The sequence below is a fragment of the Hyla sarda genome, chromosome 4 (assembly GCF_029499605.1).
Source record: "Hyla sarda isolate aHylSar1 chromosome 4, aHylSar1.hap1, whole genome shotgun sequence".
Taxonomy (NCBI): Eukaryota; Metazoa; Chordata; class Amphibia; order Anura; family Hylidae; genus Hyla; species Hyla sarda.
Genome location: NC_079192.1, coordinates 401,516,563 through 401,536,553, shown reverse-complemented (window position 1 = coordinate 401,536,553; position 19,991 = coordinate 401,516,563). Strand labels below are relative to the sequence as shown.

Below are 19,991 nucleotides of genomic sequence, written 5' to 3'. Positions count from 1 at the left end.
TAAGGATAGGGGATAAGTTTGAGATCGCGGGGGGGTCCGACCGCTGGGGCCCCCTGCGATCTCTCTGTACGGGGCCAGGCTCTCCGGCCAGATAGCGGGTGTCGACCTCGGCACGAAGCGGGGGCTGACACGCCCCCCTCAATACATCTCTATGGCAGAGCCGGAGATTGCCGAAGGCAGCGCTTCGGCTCTGCCATAGAGTTGTATTGAGGGGGCGTGTCGGCTGCCGCTTCGTGCGGAGGTCGACACGCCCTCTTCCCGCGGGCTGTCGGGGCTCTGTACAGGAGATCGCAGGGGGCCCAAGCGGTCGGACCCCCCTCGATCTCAAACTTATCCCCTATCCTTAGGATAGGGGATAAGTTGTTCACCACTGGGTCACCACTGGACTACTCCTTTAAGTTTAATAACAAGAAGAGATAAAGGAGGAAGAGTTAGACTAGAAATGCATTGGTGCTGAATTTATCAAAAGCGACTTTTCAGCGACAAGACGCATTGGCTGAAAGTACGACGAAATGTTGGAGCAGGTTTAAATACCATAGATCCTGAAGCCCGTGCGCAAAATTTATCAAGAGCCATGTGACTTTTGATAAATTAGGCGCACAATAGACCGGACTAACGCTCTGTAGTTTGGTCTATATTGATGCGGGACATAGACAACTTTGAGAAATATCCCCCATTATTTTCGTACTATTTTGGCCGAAATAATACCAGGACAAGTGGATTTTCATGAGGGACAAGTAGATTGTGTTCCGTTTTAGTCCCTTGGACAAGTACCGTATTTTTCGCCGTATAAGACGCACTTTTTCTTCCCCAAAACTGGGGGAAAAAGTCGGTGCGTCTTATACGGCGAATACACCCCTATCGCGGCGGTCCCTGCGGCCATCAACGGTCGGGACCCGCAGCTAATACAGGACATCACCGATCGTGGTGATGCCCTGTATTAACCCTTCAGACGCGGTGATCAAAGCTGACCGCCGCATCTGTTAGTAAAGTGACACTAACCTGGCTGTTCAGTCGGGCTGTTCGGGACCGCCGCGATTTCACGGCGGCGGTCCCGAACAGCCCGACTGAATAGCCGGGTTAGTGCTTACAGGACACCGGGAGGGACCTTACCTGCCTCCTCGGTGTCTTCTCCGTTCAGGGATCCCCTGTATGGCCGGCGCTCTCCTTCCTCGTCATCACGTTGTCGCGTACATGCGTTGGCGTGCGTAACGACGTGATGACGGCGATGGAGAGCGAGGATACCCGGCCGGCAGCAGAGACGTTCCGGAGCGACGGCGACAGCGATGGAGCGACATCCAGGGCAGCGGTGACGGGTCCGGAGCGGCGGGGACACGTGAGTATTACCTCCTATGCTGTGGTCTTCAATCTGAAGACCTCCAGATGTTGCAAAACTACAACTCCCAGCATGCCCGGACAGCCAACGGCTGTCCGGGCATGCTGGGAGTTGTAGTTTTGCAACATCTGGAGGTCCGCAGGTTGAAGACCACTATTGGGTTCAAAATCTTTATTTTTTTAGATTTTGCACCTATAAATTGGGTGCATCTTATACGCCAGTGCGTCCTATAGGGCGAAAAATACGGTATTTTTTTATTTTTATTTAGACACCCCTAATATGTATTTATTTATATATCCTTTTTGTTTGTTTGTTTTTAAAAACGGGCTCCACTGCAGACAAAAAAAACTTATAACTGTACAGTATGTCAATTCAGGAGCATATATCTGATTTTAATTTAAATGATAAAAAAATCAATACTATTATCAAATAATTAATCTGAATGGGCACTGTGTAATGCTTTATTCTTCCTGTGGGGGTGCTGTAGGTAAATGAACATATTCCTACAATGTTTGAGACCCACTTTATATGAGAACATAATAATTTGCCCAGTCATTTAAAGGGGTACTCCGCCCCTAGACATCTTATCCCCTATCCAAAGGATAGGGGATAAGATGTTAGATTGCCGCGGTCCCGTTACTGGGGACCCCGGGGATCGCTGCTGCGGCACCCCACTCTCATTACAGCACAGAACGAGTTCGCTCTGTGCGTAATGACGGGCGATACGGGGGACGGAGCAGAGTGACGTCATGGCTCCGCCCCTCGTGACATCACGGCCCGTGTCCCCTTAATGCAAGTCTATGGGAGGGGGTGTGACGACCGCCACGCCCCCTCCCATAGACATGTATTGAAAGGGGCGGGCCGTGACGTCACGAGGGGCGGAGCTGTGACGTAACGATGCTCCGGCCCCTGTACTGCCCGTCATTACGTACAGAGCGAACTCACTCTGTGCAGTAATGATAGCGGGGTGCCGCAGCAGCGATCCCCGGGGTCCCCAGCAGCGGGACCGCGGTGATCTGACATCTTATCCCCTATCCTTTGGATAGGGGATAAAATGTCTAGGGGCGGAGTACCGCTTTAAATAATACATGACTCTGGATAAAGAGGACCTGTCTTCTCCCCTGACATATCTGTTATTGTAAATACTTACGGTATTCCCCTTTTATTAAGAACACTGCATTGTATCGTTCCTCTATTACTCCTCTTGGAAATGTATGAATAATTTAACAACTGGCCATCACAGATAAAAGGCTGTCATATGGTACCAGCCCTATATCTGTGCAGCAATAACATTAGGAGACCTAGCGTTTGTTTAGGGACTGGGGCAATACTTAAAGGGGTACTCCCATGGAAAACTTTTTTTTTTTTTTTTTTTTAAATCAACTGGTGCCAGAAAGTTAAACAGATTTGTAAATCACTTCTATTAAAATATTTTAATCCTTCCAGTACTTTTTAGGGACTGTATACTAAAGAGAAATCCCAAAAAAAATGCATTTCCTCTGATGTCATGACCACAGTGCTCTCTGCTGACCTCTGCTGTCCATTTTAGGAACTGTCCTGAGCAGCATATGTTTGCTTTGGGGATTTTATCCTGCTCTGGACAGTTCCTTAAAGGGACAGCAGAAGTCAGCAGAGAGCACTGTGGTCATGACATCAGAGGAAATGCATTTCTTTTTTGGATTTCTCTTTAGTATACAGCCCCTAAAAAGTACTGGAAGGATTAAGATTTTTTTAATAGAAGTGATTTACAAATCTGTTTAACTTTCTGGCACCAGGTGATTAAAAAAAAAAAAAAAGTTTTCCACGGGAGTACCCCTTTAAACGATATTGGGAAGTTAAGTAAGAATCTCCCAAATTTAAAGTACTCCTCATAAGGAAGTGTGACATCCTCCCCTCCGGGGTCATCCACCTTTCTTCTATACTCTCATTTCTGCCTAACGAAGTTTTCATGTGTTTTTCCCACTTCTTCTTTCCCTTTGAATATATGAAGGAACTGTTACTTTTTTTGACAGCCAACAGCTGTCCGGGCATGCTGGGAGTTGTAGTTTTGCAGCATCTGGAGGTCCGCAGGTTGAAGACCACCGGTGTATACTGTTGGAGTGCCTTGTTGTCTGCCCTCTGTTTATTATAATTCCTTTAAAAAAAATGTAACACAATTTGTTACCAACTTTAACTACACCTAACAAATATATATATATATATATATATACATATATACACAGTGGTCCCTCAAGTTACACTATTAATTGGTTCCAGGACGACCATTGTATGTTGAAACCATTGTATGTTGAGACCAGAACTCTATGGAAACCTGTTAATTGGTTCTGAAGCCCCAAAAATGTCATCCAAAAATAGGAAAAAGTGAGGATTAAAGAAAAATAAGTAGATAACGAATATAGATAAAGCAAATCCTTATATATAAAAGTAAGAAAGAGCTGCTGGGAGCTGTAATCACTGTCTATGTCAGTGTTTCCCAAGCATGGAGCCTCCAGCTGTTGCAAAACTACAACTCCCAGCATGCCCGGACAGCCAAAGGCTGTCCGGGCATGCTGGGAGTTGCAGTTTTGCAACAGCTGGGGGCACCCTGCTTGGGAAACACTGGTCTACGTAGAGGACAGGAGCTTCTTCAGGGTCCTGTACAGTACACACAGTGTCCTAAAAAGTAACATGGAGCCGCCCGCACCTGGTGTCCAGAGGAGCAGGTAACCCTGGTACAGGTAAAGAGTACAGAACATGTAATACCACCCTGTACTGTAGGGGGCGCTACCAGACACCAGTCAGTGCATACACTTCAGTAATACAGGTAAAGAGTACAGAACATGTAATACCTCCCTGTACTGTAGGGGGCGCTACCAGACACCAGTCAGTGCATACACTTCAGTAATACAGGTAAAGAGTACAGAACATGTAATACCTCCCTGTACTGTAGGGGGCGCTACCAGACACCAGTCAGTGCATACACTTCAGTAATACAGGTAAAGAGTACAGAACATGTAATACCTCCCTGTACTGTAGGGGGTGATTACCAGACATCAGTCAGTGTATGCGCTTCAGTAATACAGGTGTTTTACCAAGTAGTGTTGAGCGGCATAGGCCATATTCGAATTTGCGAATATATGGACGAATAGTTGTCATATATTCGCATATTCGTAAAATTCTCACCCTCACTTTCGCAGATGCGAAAATTAACATATGTGAACATTAATATACTAACAAATGCGCATATGCGAACATTAATACACGCGAAAATTTCGTATGCGATAACCAAGCTAGGTACAAAAAGCGCATATGCGAATATTAAGATTACATTAAGTAAAAATTCTTATATGCGAAAATCTGCATACACGAACACTGGCATAAGTGAAAATTCGCGTATGTGAAAATTAACTGATTCGCAATTTAGCGCATGCGAACATTAACACTAAACGGAAATTCGTATACGCGACAATTTACATATGCGAAAATATACATGCACTAACATGCTTTAAAATGCGCATATGCGAACATTAACTCCCGCGAAAATTCGCGTGTGTGAAAACCTACGTAAACAAAAATTTGTGTATACGAACATTGGCATTACACAAGCAAAAGAATTTCGTGTATGCGAACATTTGCATATGCGTAAATTTGCATATGCGAACATTTTGCATATGCGAAAGTTCGCTCACCAGTCTCACACAGTAGTATTACAGCCTTCTTTACACCACACAAGCTGGAAGCAGAGAAGGATGATCACTGTGATGTGTACTGTAAAAAAAAAAAAAAAAAAAAATATTCGTCATTACGAATATATAGCGCTATATTCGCGAATATTCGCGAATTCGCGAATAAAATTCGCATTACGAATATTCGCGAGCAACACTATTTACCAGTAAATTGCCCATTCTGATTGGTCAGTTCTTTCAGCCATTGATAAGTTTCACAGATCTGGACGGTCAGTAGCATTGTATGTTGAGTCTGGTTTCAACTTACAATGGTCCAGAAAAGACCATTGTATGTTGAAACTATTGTATGTTGAGGCCATTGTAAGTTGAGGGATCACTGTGTATATGTATATATATATATATATATATATATATATATATATATATATATATATATATAGTGTTTATATTGTGTCTCTACTTGCAAAATCCAGTATTTGAACACTAAAGCCTTTAGGAGTCATCTCAAAGCGTTACCATTATTTAAACTAACTTTTGACATGTCACACATATATATGTTAAAAGCTAAAGGGGTATTCCGGTGAAAAACAATGTTTTTCATATCAACTGGCTTCAGAAAGTTAAACAGATTTGTAAATTACTTCTATTATAAAATCTTAATCCTACCAGTACTTATCAGCTGCTGAAGTTCAGTTCTTTTCTGTCTGACCACAGTGCTCTCTGCTGACGCCTCTGTCTGTTTTTAAAGAACTGTCCAGAGCAGGAGAGGTTTGCTATGGGGATTTGTTCCTACTCGGAACAGTTCCTGAGACAGACAGAGGTGTCAGCAGAGAGCACTGTGGTCAGACAGAAAAGAACAACTCAACTTCAGCAGCTGGTAGGATTAAGATATTTTAATAGAAGTAATTTACAAATCTGTATAACTTTCAGTCAGTTGATATGAAAAAAAAAGTTTTTCACCGGAATACCCCTTCAACCCCTCAACGACAATAGACGTAAATGAACAATAGACACCATGACATACATTTACGTCATGAACATGACCGCGAGCATCGGACCGGTGCTCATGTCATGCACGGCAGGTCCCGGCTGCTGTCAGCAGCCAGGGACCCGCCGGTAATGGCGGACATCAGTGATCTCGCCAATGTCGGCCATTAACCCCTCAGATGCAGTGACAAATACAGATCACAGCATCTGCGGCAGTGCGGCACTTAAAATAGATGATCGGATTATCCGCAGCGAAAGAGTAGATCGCCGATAACACTGATCAGTGCTATGCCCTATGCATAGAACTGAACAGTATTAGCAATCAACTGATTGAAATAAATGGTCCCCTATGGGGACATAAAAAGTGTAAAAAAAATAAATAAATAAAAAGTAAAAAGAAAATGTAAAAAGAAAAAGGAAAAAGTAAGAAAGTTTGGAAAAAAAAAAACCTCCACCAATAAAAATGTTATACCCATTTTACCCCCAAAAAGCGTAAAAAAAAAAAAAATGAAGAAACATATTTGGTATTGCCACGTGCGTAATTGTCCAAACTATCAAAATATAATGTTAATTATCCATATGGTGAATGGCGTAAACGTTAAAAAGTCCATCATAAAATTCCTTTTTTGTCACATCATATTCTAAAAAAAAATGTATAAAAAATGTATTAAAAGTTTTATATATGCAGATGTGGTATCAATAAAAAGTACATATCACGGAGCCCTCATTCCGCTGCTTATACGGAAAAATGAAAAAGTTATAGGTTGTCAAAATAGAAGGATTTTAAACCTACTCATATGGTTAAAAAGTTTGAGATTTTTTTAAAAGCGGTAGAATAATAGAAAAGTATGTAATCATGGGTATCATTTTAATCATATTGACCCACAAAATAAAGAAAACGTCATTTTTAATGTAAATTGCACAGCATGAAAATTGTACAGCGTGAAAACGAAACCTTGTTTTGTGACGGGAGAAAGAACGGAAGAAATTTCTCCCGTTCTTTCTCCCGTCACAAAATAATGTCCGTTATTAATGACGGGCTATGATGGGTTAAAACGGAGAATGTAAAAATCCCATAGACTATAATGGGATTTTGTAACGGCCGTATGGAATTTTTTTACGGGTCTTCAAAACGGATGAAAGCAGCCTAAGGGGTTAAAGGGGTAGTCCAGTGGTGGAAAACGTATCCCCTATCCTCAGGATAGGGGATAAGTTTGAGATCGCGGGGGGGGGGGGGGGGTCCGACCGCTGGGGCCCCCTGCGATCTCTCTGTACGGGGCCCCGGCTCTCCGGCCAGATAGCGGGTGTCGACCCCCGCACGAAGCGGCGGCCGACACGCCCCCTCAATATATCTCTATGGCGGAGCCGAAGCACTGCCTTCGGCAATCTCCGACTCTGCCATTGAGATGTATTGAGGGGGCGTGTCGGCCGCCGCTTCGTGCGGAGGTCAACACCCGCTATCTGGCCGGAGAGCCTGGCCCCCGTACAGAGAGATCGCAGGGGGCCCCAGCGGTCGGACCCCCCGCGATCTCAAACTTATCCCCTATCCTTAGGATAGGGGATAAGTTGTTCACCACTGGGTCACCACTGGACTACTCCTTTAAGATTGATCGAGGTCTCAGGACCAATACCCTCCACTCGTAAAATTCACCTGACAGCGTGCTTCATTCCCTGGCTTGGCACACAATTCGGCCAATTACAAGAGAAAGACTTCATTATGTTACTGTATATGGATTTCGTCTCCTGCATTGAGCCCTAGCACATGCTTTAATCCGGCTATAACTACCAGTTGGGGAGGGTCTTAGCACCAAGACCCTGACCAATCTTTTCGGTGCGACATATTAAAAGTTGATTTTAATGACAGTAATGCTTTAAAGGGGTACTCCGGCCCTAAGACATCTTATCCCCTATCCAATGGATGGGGGATAAGATATCTGATCACGGGGGTTCCACCGCTGGGGACCCCCCGCAATCTCTCATGCACCACCCACCTATCTCAGCTGCATGGAGCGATGATCGCTCCGTGTCTGAAGACTCACGACCACGGGGCCGGAGTATCGTGACGTCACGACCCGCCCCCTCAATGCAAGGATATCCATAAATTGCCAAGCACTAACCTCCACCCACCTTCTCTGATGGACATAAACACCACATGTCGGTGCGGAGCATGCAGTGGCCTATACGGCAGGCCTCTAAGGTGTAATACTAAGTTCTTAATTGATGTGCTAAGATGGCACTCGGAGCACAACTTACCCGCTCCACGTTGGCTACAGCGATCCTCTTCTATGGTCTGCTTTCTGACAGACCATAGTAGTAGATCGCAGATAACACTGATCAGTGCTATGCCTATGCCTAGCACTGAACAGTCTTCGCAATAAAAAAAATTGTTAGAAAGAGTCTCCTATGGGGACTTTAAAAATGTCAAAAAAATTAATAAAAAAGCATTTAACAAAATATCACATTTAAAAATAAATATGGTATCGTTGAATGTGGAAATGTCCAAACTATTAAAATATAATGGTATTGAACCCGTATGATGAAAAGTGTAAAGGTAAAAAAAAATAAAAAAATACCAATGTCCAAAGTTGCTGATTTTTGGTCACATCACATCCCCCCTCCCCCAAAAAGGAATAAAAAGTGAGAAATAATTTACATATATGCAAATGTGGTGCCAAAAAAGACCACAGATCATAGAGCAAAAAATGACCCTGTAAAAATGACATGTTTTCTTTATTCTGTGGGTCAATACGATTAAAATGATCCCCATGTTATATGCTTTTCTATAATTGTATCGCTTAAAAAAAATCTCAAACCATTTTAACAAAATTAGTATGTTTGAAATTGCCTTATTTTGACCACCTATAACTTTCTAATTTTTCCGAATATGGGGCGATATGAGGGCTCATTTTTTGCGCCTTGATCTATAGTTTTTTTATCAGTATCACTTTTGCTTAGGTTTTGCTTTTCATACATTTTTTATAAATTTTTTTTGCAATATATTTTAATTGTTCAGACTTTTACGCACGCGGCGATGCCAAGTATGTGTATTCATTTTTTTACGCTTTTTTGGGGGTAAAATGGGAAAACGGACATTTTACTTTTTATTGGGGGAGGGGATTTTTCACATTTTTGTACTTTTTTATTTTACATTTTTTTTACTTTTTTTTTTTACACTTTTTATGTCCCCATAGGGGACTATTCATAGCAATTAGTTGATTGCTAATACTGTTCAGTGCTATGTATAGGACACAGCACTGATCAGTATTATCGGTGATCTTCTGCTCTGGTCTGCTAGATCTCAGAACAGAGCAGAAGACCCCGGGAGACGTCCGGAGCCAGGTGAGGGGACCTCCGGCCGCCATGCTGGATGATCGGATCCCCGCGGCAGTGCTGCGGGCGATCCAATCATCCATTCAAAGTACGGCATCTGAGGGGTTAATGGCGGACATCCGTGCGATTGCAGATGTCCGCCATTACCGGCGGGTCCCTGGTGCTCGCGATCATGGCGGCGCGTAAATGTACGTCATGGTGCGTTAAGTACCACGTCACCATGACGTACATTTACGTCCATTGTCAATAAGGGGTTAAAAGCAGTACAATAATATTAATCATGTAACCATGGGCAATATTGTAATCGTATTGAGCAACAGAATAAAGATAACATGTCAGATTGACCGTAAAAAGCACTGCGTAAAACGCAGACCCTCCAAAAGTTGCAAAAATGTTAATTTCTTTACGATTTTCACCTAAAATTAATATTTTTGGGTTGATCCATATATTTAATGGTAAAATGAAAGGTGTCATTACAAAGTACAATTGGTCATAAGGCTCTGTGGATGGAAAATTAAAGAGTCATAGCTCTTAATTAAAAGGGAAAAAACAAAAATGCAAAAGTGAAAATTTCCTGTGTCCTCAAGGCCAAAACGGGCTGTGTCCTTAAGGGGTTAAATAAAGTGTTTACAGTAAATATATTTTCTATTTCCATTTTTCTAGGACTTTAACTTGTTATTTTAAACTAATAATCTGTTAGCATACTTCAGTGCATATCTCTGTACACAGAAATGCTCTCAACACTGATCATGGCACAAATCAAGGCCTCCTATCTGATTGGTATTGATTGGTGTCCCTGCTGTTCAGCTGGCCATCGGGTTTCTCACTTAAATTTTTCATTTTTCTGGACGACTTATTTAAAAATCATGGGCAATCAATGTTTTTTATGGACAAATTGAAAAACCATAAAGAATCATAAGGATTGCAAGGCACGGCTTTTACTCTGTAGCTAGAGATGAGCGAACTTACAGTAAATTCGATTCGTCACGAACTTCTCGGCTCGGCAGTTGATGACTTATCCTGCATAAATTAGTTCAGCTTTCCGTTGCTCCGGTGGGCTGGAAAAGGTGGATACAGTCCTAGGAAAGAGTCTCCTAGGACTGTATCCACCTTTTCCAGCCCACCGGAGCACCGGAAAGCTGAACTAATTTATGCAGGAAAAGTCATCAACTGCCGAGCCGAGAAGTTCGTGACAAATCGAATTTACTGTAAGTTCGCTCATCTCTATCTGTAGCTGTAAAATCAGGAGAAACATTAGGACCTGCTAAGGGACCAATAGCCTCAAAAATATTACAGATGTAATGAACACTGAAAAAAGTCCTTTATTTTGAATGACTGAATGATTGCATACAGAACAATCATTTGGCAGACAGTCATACACATTTTTTGTCCATATCGGCTATTACAGTTGTTTACACTGGGTATACATGACCTATGACAGTGTCATAGGTCATGTACAGTGACCCCCCCCCCCCCCCCCGACCTACGATGGCCCCGACATACGATCATTTCAACATACGATCACTCTCAGAGGCCATCACATGTTGAAGGCAGCATCAACATACGATGCTTTTGTATGTCGGGGCCATCGCATAAACGGCTATCCGGCAGCGCAGACTGCTTCAGCTGCCCCCGGATAGCCGTTTATGGTGCCCCGTGTGGTCCGGTGATGGTCACTTACCTGTCCTCGGGGCTCCGGCGCATCCTCTTCGGGATCCCCTGCATGGTCGGCGCTCTCCATCGTCGTCATCACGTCACTGCGCACGCCGTCCCGTCATCCAATAGGAGCGACGTGCATAGCGACGTGATGGCGGCGACGGGAGAGCGAGGATGCCGGGGAAGCAGAGGCCTTGCCGGAGCTTTGGGGACATCCCGGGGACGCGGCGACAGCGATGGGCGGCAACATCCAGGGCAGTGGTGACGGTCCGGAGCGGCGGGGACAGGTGAGTACAACTTCCTCTAACAGTGGTCTTCAAACTGTGGACCTCCAGATGTTGCAAAACTACAACACCCAGCATGCACGGACAGCCGTTGGCTGTCCGGGCATGCTGGGTGTTGTAGTTTTGCAACATCTGGAGGTCCGCAGGTTGTAGACCACTGTCCTATACTTTACACTGCACGGATCCCTCAACATACGATGGTTTCAACAAACGATGGTCCATTTGGAATGGATTACCATCGTATGTTGAGGGACCACTGTATACCCAGTTTGAATCTGATCTTCCTGAGGATGTTCTGGGACCATTCGGAGCATATGCTAAGAACATTCTTTCCTAAATGTCCATGGCAGCACAGTGGCTCAGTGGCAAGTACTCTTTCCTTGGAGACAGGTTCAAATCCCTACAGGTACAACAAGTCTACATATTCTATAAAAATTGTTTAGATTTCCGGTGAAAACCTTTTTTCTTTTAAATCAACTGGTGGCAGAAAGTTAAACATATTTGTAAATTACTTCTATTAAAAAATGTTAATCCTTCCAGTACTTATTAGCTGCTGAATGCTACAGAGGCATTTTCTTTCTTTTTGGAACACTGATGACATCCCGAGCACAGTGCTCTCTGCTGACATCTCTGTCCATTTTAGGAACCATGTATAGCAGATGTTTGCTAAGGGCAGCATGGTGGCTCAGTGGTTAGCACTGCTGCCTTGCAGTGCTGGGGACATGGGTTCAAATCCCACTAAGGACAACAATAAATAAAGCATTATTATTATAATAACGTCAGCAGAGAGAATTGTGCTCGTGATGTCATCAGAGAGCATTCCAAAAAGAAAAGAATTTCCTCTGTAGTATTCAGCAGCTAATAAGTACAGGAAGGATTAAGATTTTTTTACTAGAAGTAATTTACAAATATGTTTAACTTTCTGCCACCAGTTGATTTAAAAGAAAAAAGGTTTTCAACGGAGTACCCCTTTAAACAGGAAATTCAGCAATTCCCAACCGCCGAATTTTGTGCAACCAGACTGAACGAGTAAATCAAGTGCCTTAATCCTTGAAATATTTGGATTTATTTCAGGCATTGGTGGATCCTATAATAAGAAACCTATTAAATAACCTACAGAAAAAAGTATTAATATCATTTTTTTGTTAAGATAAATAAAAAATTGTGTTTTTTTTTTTTTCAAGATGGTGGACAATATATGTCATAGTTACTAGTAAATGGTGGTCACTTCTAATACAGTCTGACTTTAATGATATCTGTCGAAGGGACCCTCTTAATGTCAAGTGTACTTTTATAAAAAAGAAAATACAAAAAAAAAAAGACAATTTAAATGTATTATCCCATCTTAAAAAGTGATGGAATATAGCTAGGTTAGGAAACCAATTTATGATTGGTGGGGGTCCGACTGCCATGACCCACACTGTTCTAAAACAGTTCCAAAACTCTTCAGCCATTCATTCTCAGGGCTGGTGTGGATCTCCACCATTGGAAAGTGATGGCATACCTTATCATTGCTTTTGCTGATGGATAAACTTCTTTAACCCAAAACTTCTTTAATCCAAAAGAAACAGGGTAGCAAAACCGCTGTTAAACCAATGCCCCTCTGTGTAGTGTCAAATTAAATAAATGAACCCAAACCAACAAACACTACTGCAAATTATTATTGAACAAATATATCTTTATTGAGAAGTCAAATAACATATGTGCGGACCCCAACATATGTTTTGCTTTACTGAGCATGACGCCCCCTGAGGAAGCTCAGTAGAGCGAAACATATGTTGGTGTCTGCACATACCTTGGTAAGGCTTGTTTACATGATAGATATCGGGATTCTTGATATTTGTTTTTTTTTAAATCTTTGGCACAGTTATATTATTATTTGCATTATGCCCTTTACATATGCTATCTCTATATGTATGTCCTTAGATGGTGTCTGATATACGGTTGTTACTTATTTATGTCTTCCCTGCCTTCCGATGGTATGTGCCACTGAAGGGATTACTTATGGTGGCATTTTAATATATGAATTATTTTTTTTAAATCATTTATTCGACTTCTCAATAAAGACATATTTGTTTGATAATAATTTGTAGAAGTGTTTGTTGGTTTGGGTTAATTATTGCTAATGTCCAGCATTAGGCCTCTATGGAGCTCCATCTGCAATTCCGTCAAAACGACGGGAGTTTAGAGGAGAAAAAAAAAAGTGCATGCACTACTTTTTTTTCTCACTAAGCTCTGGTAAACTATCAGATGCTCAACAGACCCCATTCAAGTTAACGGTGGAGTGACCTGGTGGAGTCAGTTGTACTCTGAATTGTTTTGAGGGTCCAGAACGGGCAAAGCACAACAGCAATGGGAACATGCCCAAGTGGTAGGTCCGGGCCGCTGATAGCAGTTGGTACTTACCAGGTATCAAGCTTACTCAGCTTGTGAGTGCACTTTATACACTTGGACCGCGACCAAGGCCTACATATACCCCCTGTGTCGTTAAGCTGTTAAGAAGCCCATATATTGAACAAATAAAACCAAAGGAAGAGTATCATATGTAAAGCTACACTTGGTCCTTGTACCGTAGTTGAATGTTGATCTATGTGTACATCAATGCAGGACTCAAGATGCGTTACCTAAGACTCATTTGGGTTTGGCAAGTTAAGCATTTTCCACCAACAGCAGTAGTTACATCAGATTTTTTACTTCCTTTCCCTGAAATCCCCAACAGATACAACAGTGGTGTCTCTAACATTTAGGTATTAAACAAGGGAAACTATAAATAATTTGAAGAGAGTGGAAAAATGAGTCTTGACCACAAAGCAAAATTGGCCGATCTCTTCAAACAACTGATGGCAAAGAAAAGACAGTTCTTAGGTTCTCTAAGTTCAAGTTCTCCAAGTTCCTCATATACATTGCTATTGATCTTGGGTCACCGGCATGTTAATTGCATGTTAAAAGATAAATAAGTGGATGCCAGGCACCACTAAAACACTTTATTTGGTGAAAACTAAAGAAAGAAACATTGGGTAGTATGGGTTGGTACAGATAGCTCCATGACTACTCATAGGGAAATGTGTCTATAGAGTTCACCATGTATTTTTGCCTTCCAAATCAAACTGTTTTCATTATATAAAACCTCTTGGACAAAAGAGTTCCCTGTTTCCATGCAAACTAGTCACACGATCTTTAGTTTTGAGGAAGGAATTTCAGCACAACATGTAAGAGGTGGCAATTGGCCCATAGCTTGTATTTGCATTCCAAGATGTCATTATAAAACATAGTACAAACCTCGTCAACAATAGTCATCTAATTCATGACCTGTAATATTACCAAATTAAAGATAAAAGATAATGTGGCAAAAGAACAGCAAATTTAGAACATTTTTCATTATTTTTTTGAGCATTTTTGGACTTTCGTACAAAAAATTACTCAGCTCTAGAAAATGGAAAACTCAAGTGACCTTAAACTAACAATGGGATGGATGTTGGTCTTATTTTGGGTTGAAAAAATATCTTAACAGACCGCCACTATTATTCTACCCCATGAACTTACCCCATTGCGATGCTCATAATAGTTGAGTGAGGTGCGAGTAAGGATGAAGACCCTAGACTTGAAGTTGGCCGGAGACGTTCTTCTTTTCTGTTGAGACCTCTTTATAAGTGGCTGTTGTAATATGACTGAACTATTCATCTGGAACATCAACCACTGTTCCCAGAGTCACAGGGAGACCCTGAGATGTCTATATATACATAATCCTTCACACCCACTTACGAGGATGAACAAATAAATCCAAGAATGGACATGTGGATGGCACAAAAACACCTGGACACCATGAGCTCTGGGAGAAAATTATATGTTCGAGAGAACGGGGGTATGAAAGAGACATACCGAGAGGAGGTGGAGCCCATGAAGTCTTATCTGAAGATCTCCGAGTGCAGCAAAGGTGTTAAACTTGAAATATGTGACCTCAAACTATAACCACATCCTTGTTTCGATTCAGTTGCTGCTTCAGTCTGTCTCATAAATGTTATATACTCTTCCTTCTGAACTGATGTATACAGTATATTGACAGAAATACTTTCAGGCATAATTTTATGTTTTCTTGTGTCCTCACTATAACCTAAAGTTTTTCTTCATCATTTACGCAGACTTCACACTATAACTATACTCTGACAACCTATTAATACAAAGGAGAAAGTTTAACAAGCTAAAAGTCCCCCAAATTCTTGCTCAATTTTCGTAAAAATGTTGTACGTGTCTTTTGCCAATGTTTTTAGACACTTTTTTTTTTTTTGCAGTACCGTATATAGAAAAGGTGTGTGGCCGTAAGTAAAGGGGTGTGGCTTAAAATGCCCTGACAATTTGATCACAATATATTGGCATTATGTAAACCAACCATAAGTCAGCATAAGGAATAGTGTCTAACATGTTAAACCCTTCTAGTGTAGTTATTAGTTACTGTGATGGTCTTGGAGAAGCGTTTAGGGTCATGTTGATATCATCTAAACCAAATAAGTTTATCTTGGTCTCATTGGACCACAGGTCATGGTTCCAGTAATCCATGTCCTTAGTCTACTTGTCTTCAGCAAACTGTTTGCAGGTTTTCTTGTGTTTCATCTTTAAAAGAGGTTTCCTTCTGGGACGACAGCCATGCAGACCAATTTAATGCAGTGTGCGGCATATGGTCTAAAAACTGACAGGCTGGTCCCCCTCCTCCACCCCTTCAACATCAGCAGCAATACTGGCAGCATTTATGTGTCTATTTCCCAAAGACAACCTCTGGATATGACGCTGAGCGCATGCACTCGACTCCTTTGGTCGACCTTAGAGAGGCCTGTTTTGAGTAGAACCTGTCCTGTGAAACCACTGTATGGTCTTGCCCACTGTGCTGCAGCTAAGTTTCAGGGTCTTGGCAATCTTTTTATAGCCTTGACCACCTTTATGTAGAGCTACAATTCTTTTTTCAGAGTTCTTTGCCTTGAGTTGCCATGTTGGACTTCCAGTGATCAGTATTAGAGAGTGAGAGAGCGATAACACCAGATTTAAGGCACCTCTTTCCCATTCACACTTGAGACCTTGTAACACTAATTAATCTCACGACACCTTGGAGAAAAAATGGCTAGTCCTCCTCCCTCTGTGCTTTTTAGAATACCCTATTACTGCTGACATTCCCATTCAGGCCCTGACTACAGAGTTCACCGTGACAGGACTGGAATTGTTGGAGGCTTCTGAGCGGCAGAAGAGTGTTGATTTCCATGGTATTGGTTGAAGGCCATACGTCATAGAGCCAACACTGTTCTGCAGTTGACAGAAGAAAGCACTCTGCTTGTTGGGTCAGGAATGGAGCTGGAGCCAAGAAGCAAAAGAAAAGGGATTAAAGAGGTACTCCGGCCCTAAGACATCTTATCCCCTTTCCAAAGGATAGGGGATAAGCTGTCTGACCATGGGGGTCCCGCAGCTGGGGACCCCCTCAATCTTGCATTCGGCGCCCACCTGTTTGAGCTGCACGAGGCACTGCCAGCTCACAAACTGCCGGGTGCCGACCATGGGGCCGGAGTATCGTGACGTCACGACTCCGCCCCCGTGGTCGGCACCCGGCAGTTTGTGAGCTGACATCGCAGCATGCAGCTCGAACAGGTGGGTGCCGAATGCAAGATTTCGGGGGTCCCCAGCGGTGGAACCCCCGCGGTCAGACAGCTCATCCCCTATCCTTTGGATAGGGGATAACATGTCGTAGGGCCGCAGTACCCCTTTAAAGGATGGGGAAGGGAGGGAGCATGGCTGAAGCTGATAAGAGTGGGTTTACACTGCATTTTTGTCTCATTGTTACTGCTACAGTATGGTTAACTTTGCTGTATGAAAAAACCCAGTAAACTGTTATAGTGTATGCTAAAAAAAAAAAAAAAATACATGACACTTTTTTTTATAATGGGAAATGGATTCTGCTGTGTGGCATACTATAGTATATGTTAACATATCCCTTTTTTTCTGTTGAGTGGTATATGGTATATGTTAAACTGAAACAAAAGCAATATTAGCCCAACCTTATGTATTGGTTCCTTTCTCCTCTGAACTTTAGTAGAAGATTATAATATGGGCCCGTTGGGTGGACATAAGGTCTAGGGCGGTCACCTAAACCGCTCACATTCTAATGCACTATTGGCTGTTCGACTACAGCCTCGGCCTTCAACTGTACATTAAGAGCCTAAGAAACTGTTTCTTCAACATGATTATCTGCCAGGAGTGTTAATAGGTCTCCAAAAGACCAGGGGCTAGAGCCCATAGCCCAAGCCACACCCCTACCTTAGATAGCCAGGTAGTTTGTTTGCTAGGTAGCCAGAAATGTAGCCAGGCAGCTAGTATGTAGGTAGCCAGGTATGTAGCTAGGTAGCCATGTAGGTAGTTAGGTAGCTAGGTATGTAGGTAGGTAGTTAGGTAGCAAGATGTAGCCAGGCATGTAGTTAGGTAGCCAGATATGTAGGTAGGTAGTAAGGCAGCCAGATGTAGTCAGGCATATAGTTTGGTTTCCAGGTATGCAAGTAAGTAGTTAGGTAGCTATGTAGTTTTATAGCTAAGTAGCCAGGAAAGTAGGTGGGTTGCTAGCTGGATAGTTAGGTAGGTAGCCAGGTATGTGGCTAGCTAGCTATGTAGTTAGGTAGCTAGGTATGTAGGTCGGTAGCCAGGTATGTAGGTAGGAAGTTAGGTAGCCAGATGCAGCCAGGCATTCAGTTAGGTAGCCAGGTATGAGGATAGGTAGGTAGGAAGTTAGGTAGCCAGGTATCCAGATAAGTATGTAGCCCCCCCCCCCCCCTCCCCGCTATTGTGCCAGGTTAAAAAAAAAAGTAAAAAACAAAACAGAACCATATACCTTCTATACATCTCAGTGATCAGGCAACAGGTACCAGCAGGACCATGTCCTTTCCCCTCCAAAGTGCAGGTACTGCGTAAGGGCAAAGGTCACATCTAGACAATGAGAGTTGCTGACACTACTCCTGTTCAAGCAAGTCTCTTAGGGTCACGTGCTGCCGCAAGTATCTGCTTAAAAATATGCAAGCCCGGGTTTTGCTGTGAGCGGTGCTGCATCCTCATAGTTAACAATCCAATAGAACATCCAAGTAGAAGGAATGAGATGGCAACTCACTTGCAAATAGACAGCTTTATTCCACGGGATGAGGTGCATACAGGTGCGTATAAACAGAGCAACGTTTCGCCAAGTGCTTCTTCTGGCTCACTGGTATGACGTGGGACCGGCGCGTCTTATACACGCTAACAGCCGCTGGTGCCACGGCAACCAGTACACAATGTCTTCGGCGCATGCGTACTTGCGCAGATGCCGAGTAGTTCTATCGGCGCATGCGCAGAACGCTTACTGGCGCCAGGACATAACAGGTAAGTGAAAAACACGATACAAATATGACAGATAATATAAACATAAATTCTAGACAGTAAGATAATATAAATAAGCATAATCATGCACTACGGGGATAGGATTAAATAACTAGAAGAATAATTAGAGGAAAACACTCATATCGTTCTTATCATTAAGTCCAGCTTGTCCCACAGCGTCGGTTCTCAGGATCCAGGCATGTCTATGGGAGGGGACGTAAAGGCAAGTACATAGCTGTCACGCCTCCTCCCATAGATGTGAATGGAGGGGGCGTGGCAGCCGGCCGGCATCGCCAGTCATCGGGCACAGAGCGAAGAACGCTCCGTGCACCAAATGAAAATGGTGCAGCAGCAGAGTTCGTGGGGGTCCCACCACTTTGGATAGGGGATAAGATGTTTACAGCGGAGTACCCCTTTAACACTGACAGGCTGCTTTCACTAGTATGTGCCCGAGCATATACAGGTGAAAGCTGCGCTCACTCAACTGAGGATCCAGGACAGTGTCCTAGATTCCCATTAGCCAGCGAGTGTGGGCCAGACCAAGAGTTATGGGGGCCACACCCGGGGCTTCAGCCCCCATAGCCTCCCCTAGCGACACCACTGTTCATCGCCAAGGATGCCGTCAGAAGGCTTTGCACAGAAAGAGGCACATTGCTAATGTTCAGTGTAAATAACCTCACAACCTCTGTTATGTCATAAAAATACAGTGACGTTACAACATAGTAGGGTCTACAAAGCCTGGTCGTCCCCTAAATATTCATCCTGCAACTAAAGGGTTTATTCAGGTTAGAACTTATGTCCTACTGCCGCTTAGCCAATCATTAGCCAAGGCAGAATGTCGATTAGCTGAGTTGCAGTCTGATGAATTGACCACAAAAACCAGGAAGAAGACTGGAGGGACTGGTAATGCCGGGGTAAGTCCAGTTTTTGTTTTTTTAAATGCCGGCAACTGAGCAGGATTAAAAAAATAAATAAAAATAAAAAGTTCAATCCTGGATAACCCCTCTGTTTCTGATAAAATAAAATCGTATTTCATATCAAATACTCTGGTGACATCTAGTGGCTCATATAAAAAAGTTAATTTCTAACAAAGTGAATGAATGTAACGTATCTCCCATAAGTGAGATACTGTGTATATAATGTGAGGCGGTGGACTCACTTATGGGAGATACTGTATATATAATGTGAGGGGTGGACTCACTTATGGGAGATACTGTATATATAATGTGAGGGGTGGACTCACTTATGGGATATACTGTATATATAATGTGAGGGGTGGACTCACTTATGGGATATACTGTATATATAATGTGAGGGGTGGACTCACTTATGGGATATACTGTATATATAATGTGA

The 19,991-nt window shown here is 42.8% G+C and overlaps 1 protein-coding gene across 2 annotated transcripts in view; it reads right to left on the bottom strand.

The window, feature by feature from the left end:
• The window catches only part of ITK (IL2 inducible T cell kinase), an 87,835-nt gene extending 72,770 nt beyond the window's left edge, over window positions 1–15,065 (bottom strand). For both annotated transcript variants that reach the window (XR_008843206.1, XM_056517357.1), the window contains exon 1: window positions 14,802–15,065. Coding sequence is in view for 1 of the 2 variants with exons in the window: in XM_056517357.1 (XP_056373332.1) it covers window positions 14,802–14,948 (147 nt within the window). In the remaining variant the exon portion in view is untranslated. The remainder of the gene's footprint in view (window positions 1–14,801) is intronic.
• Between the last annotated feature and the right edge of the window lie 4,926 nt (window positions 15,066–19,991).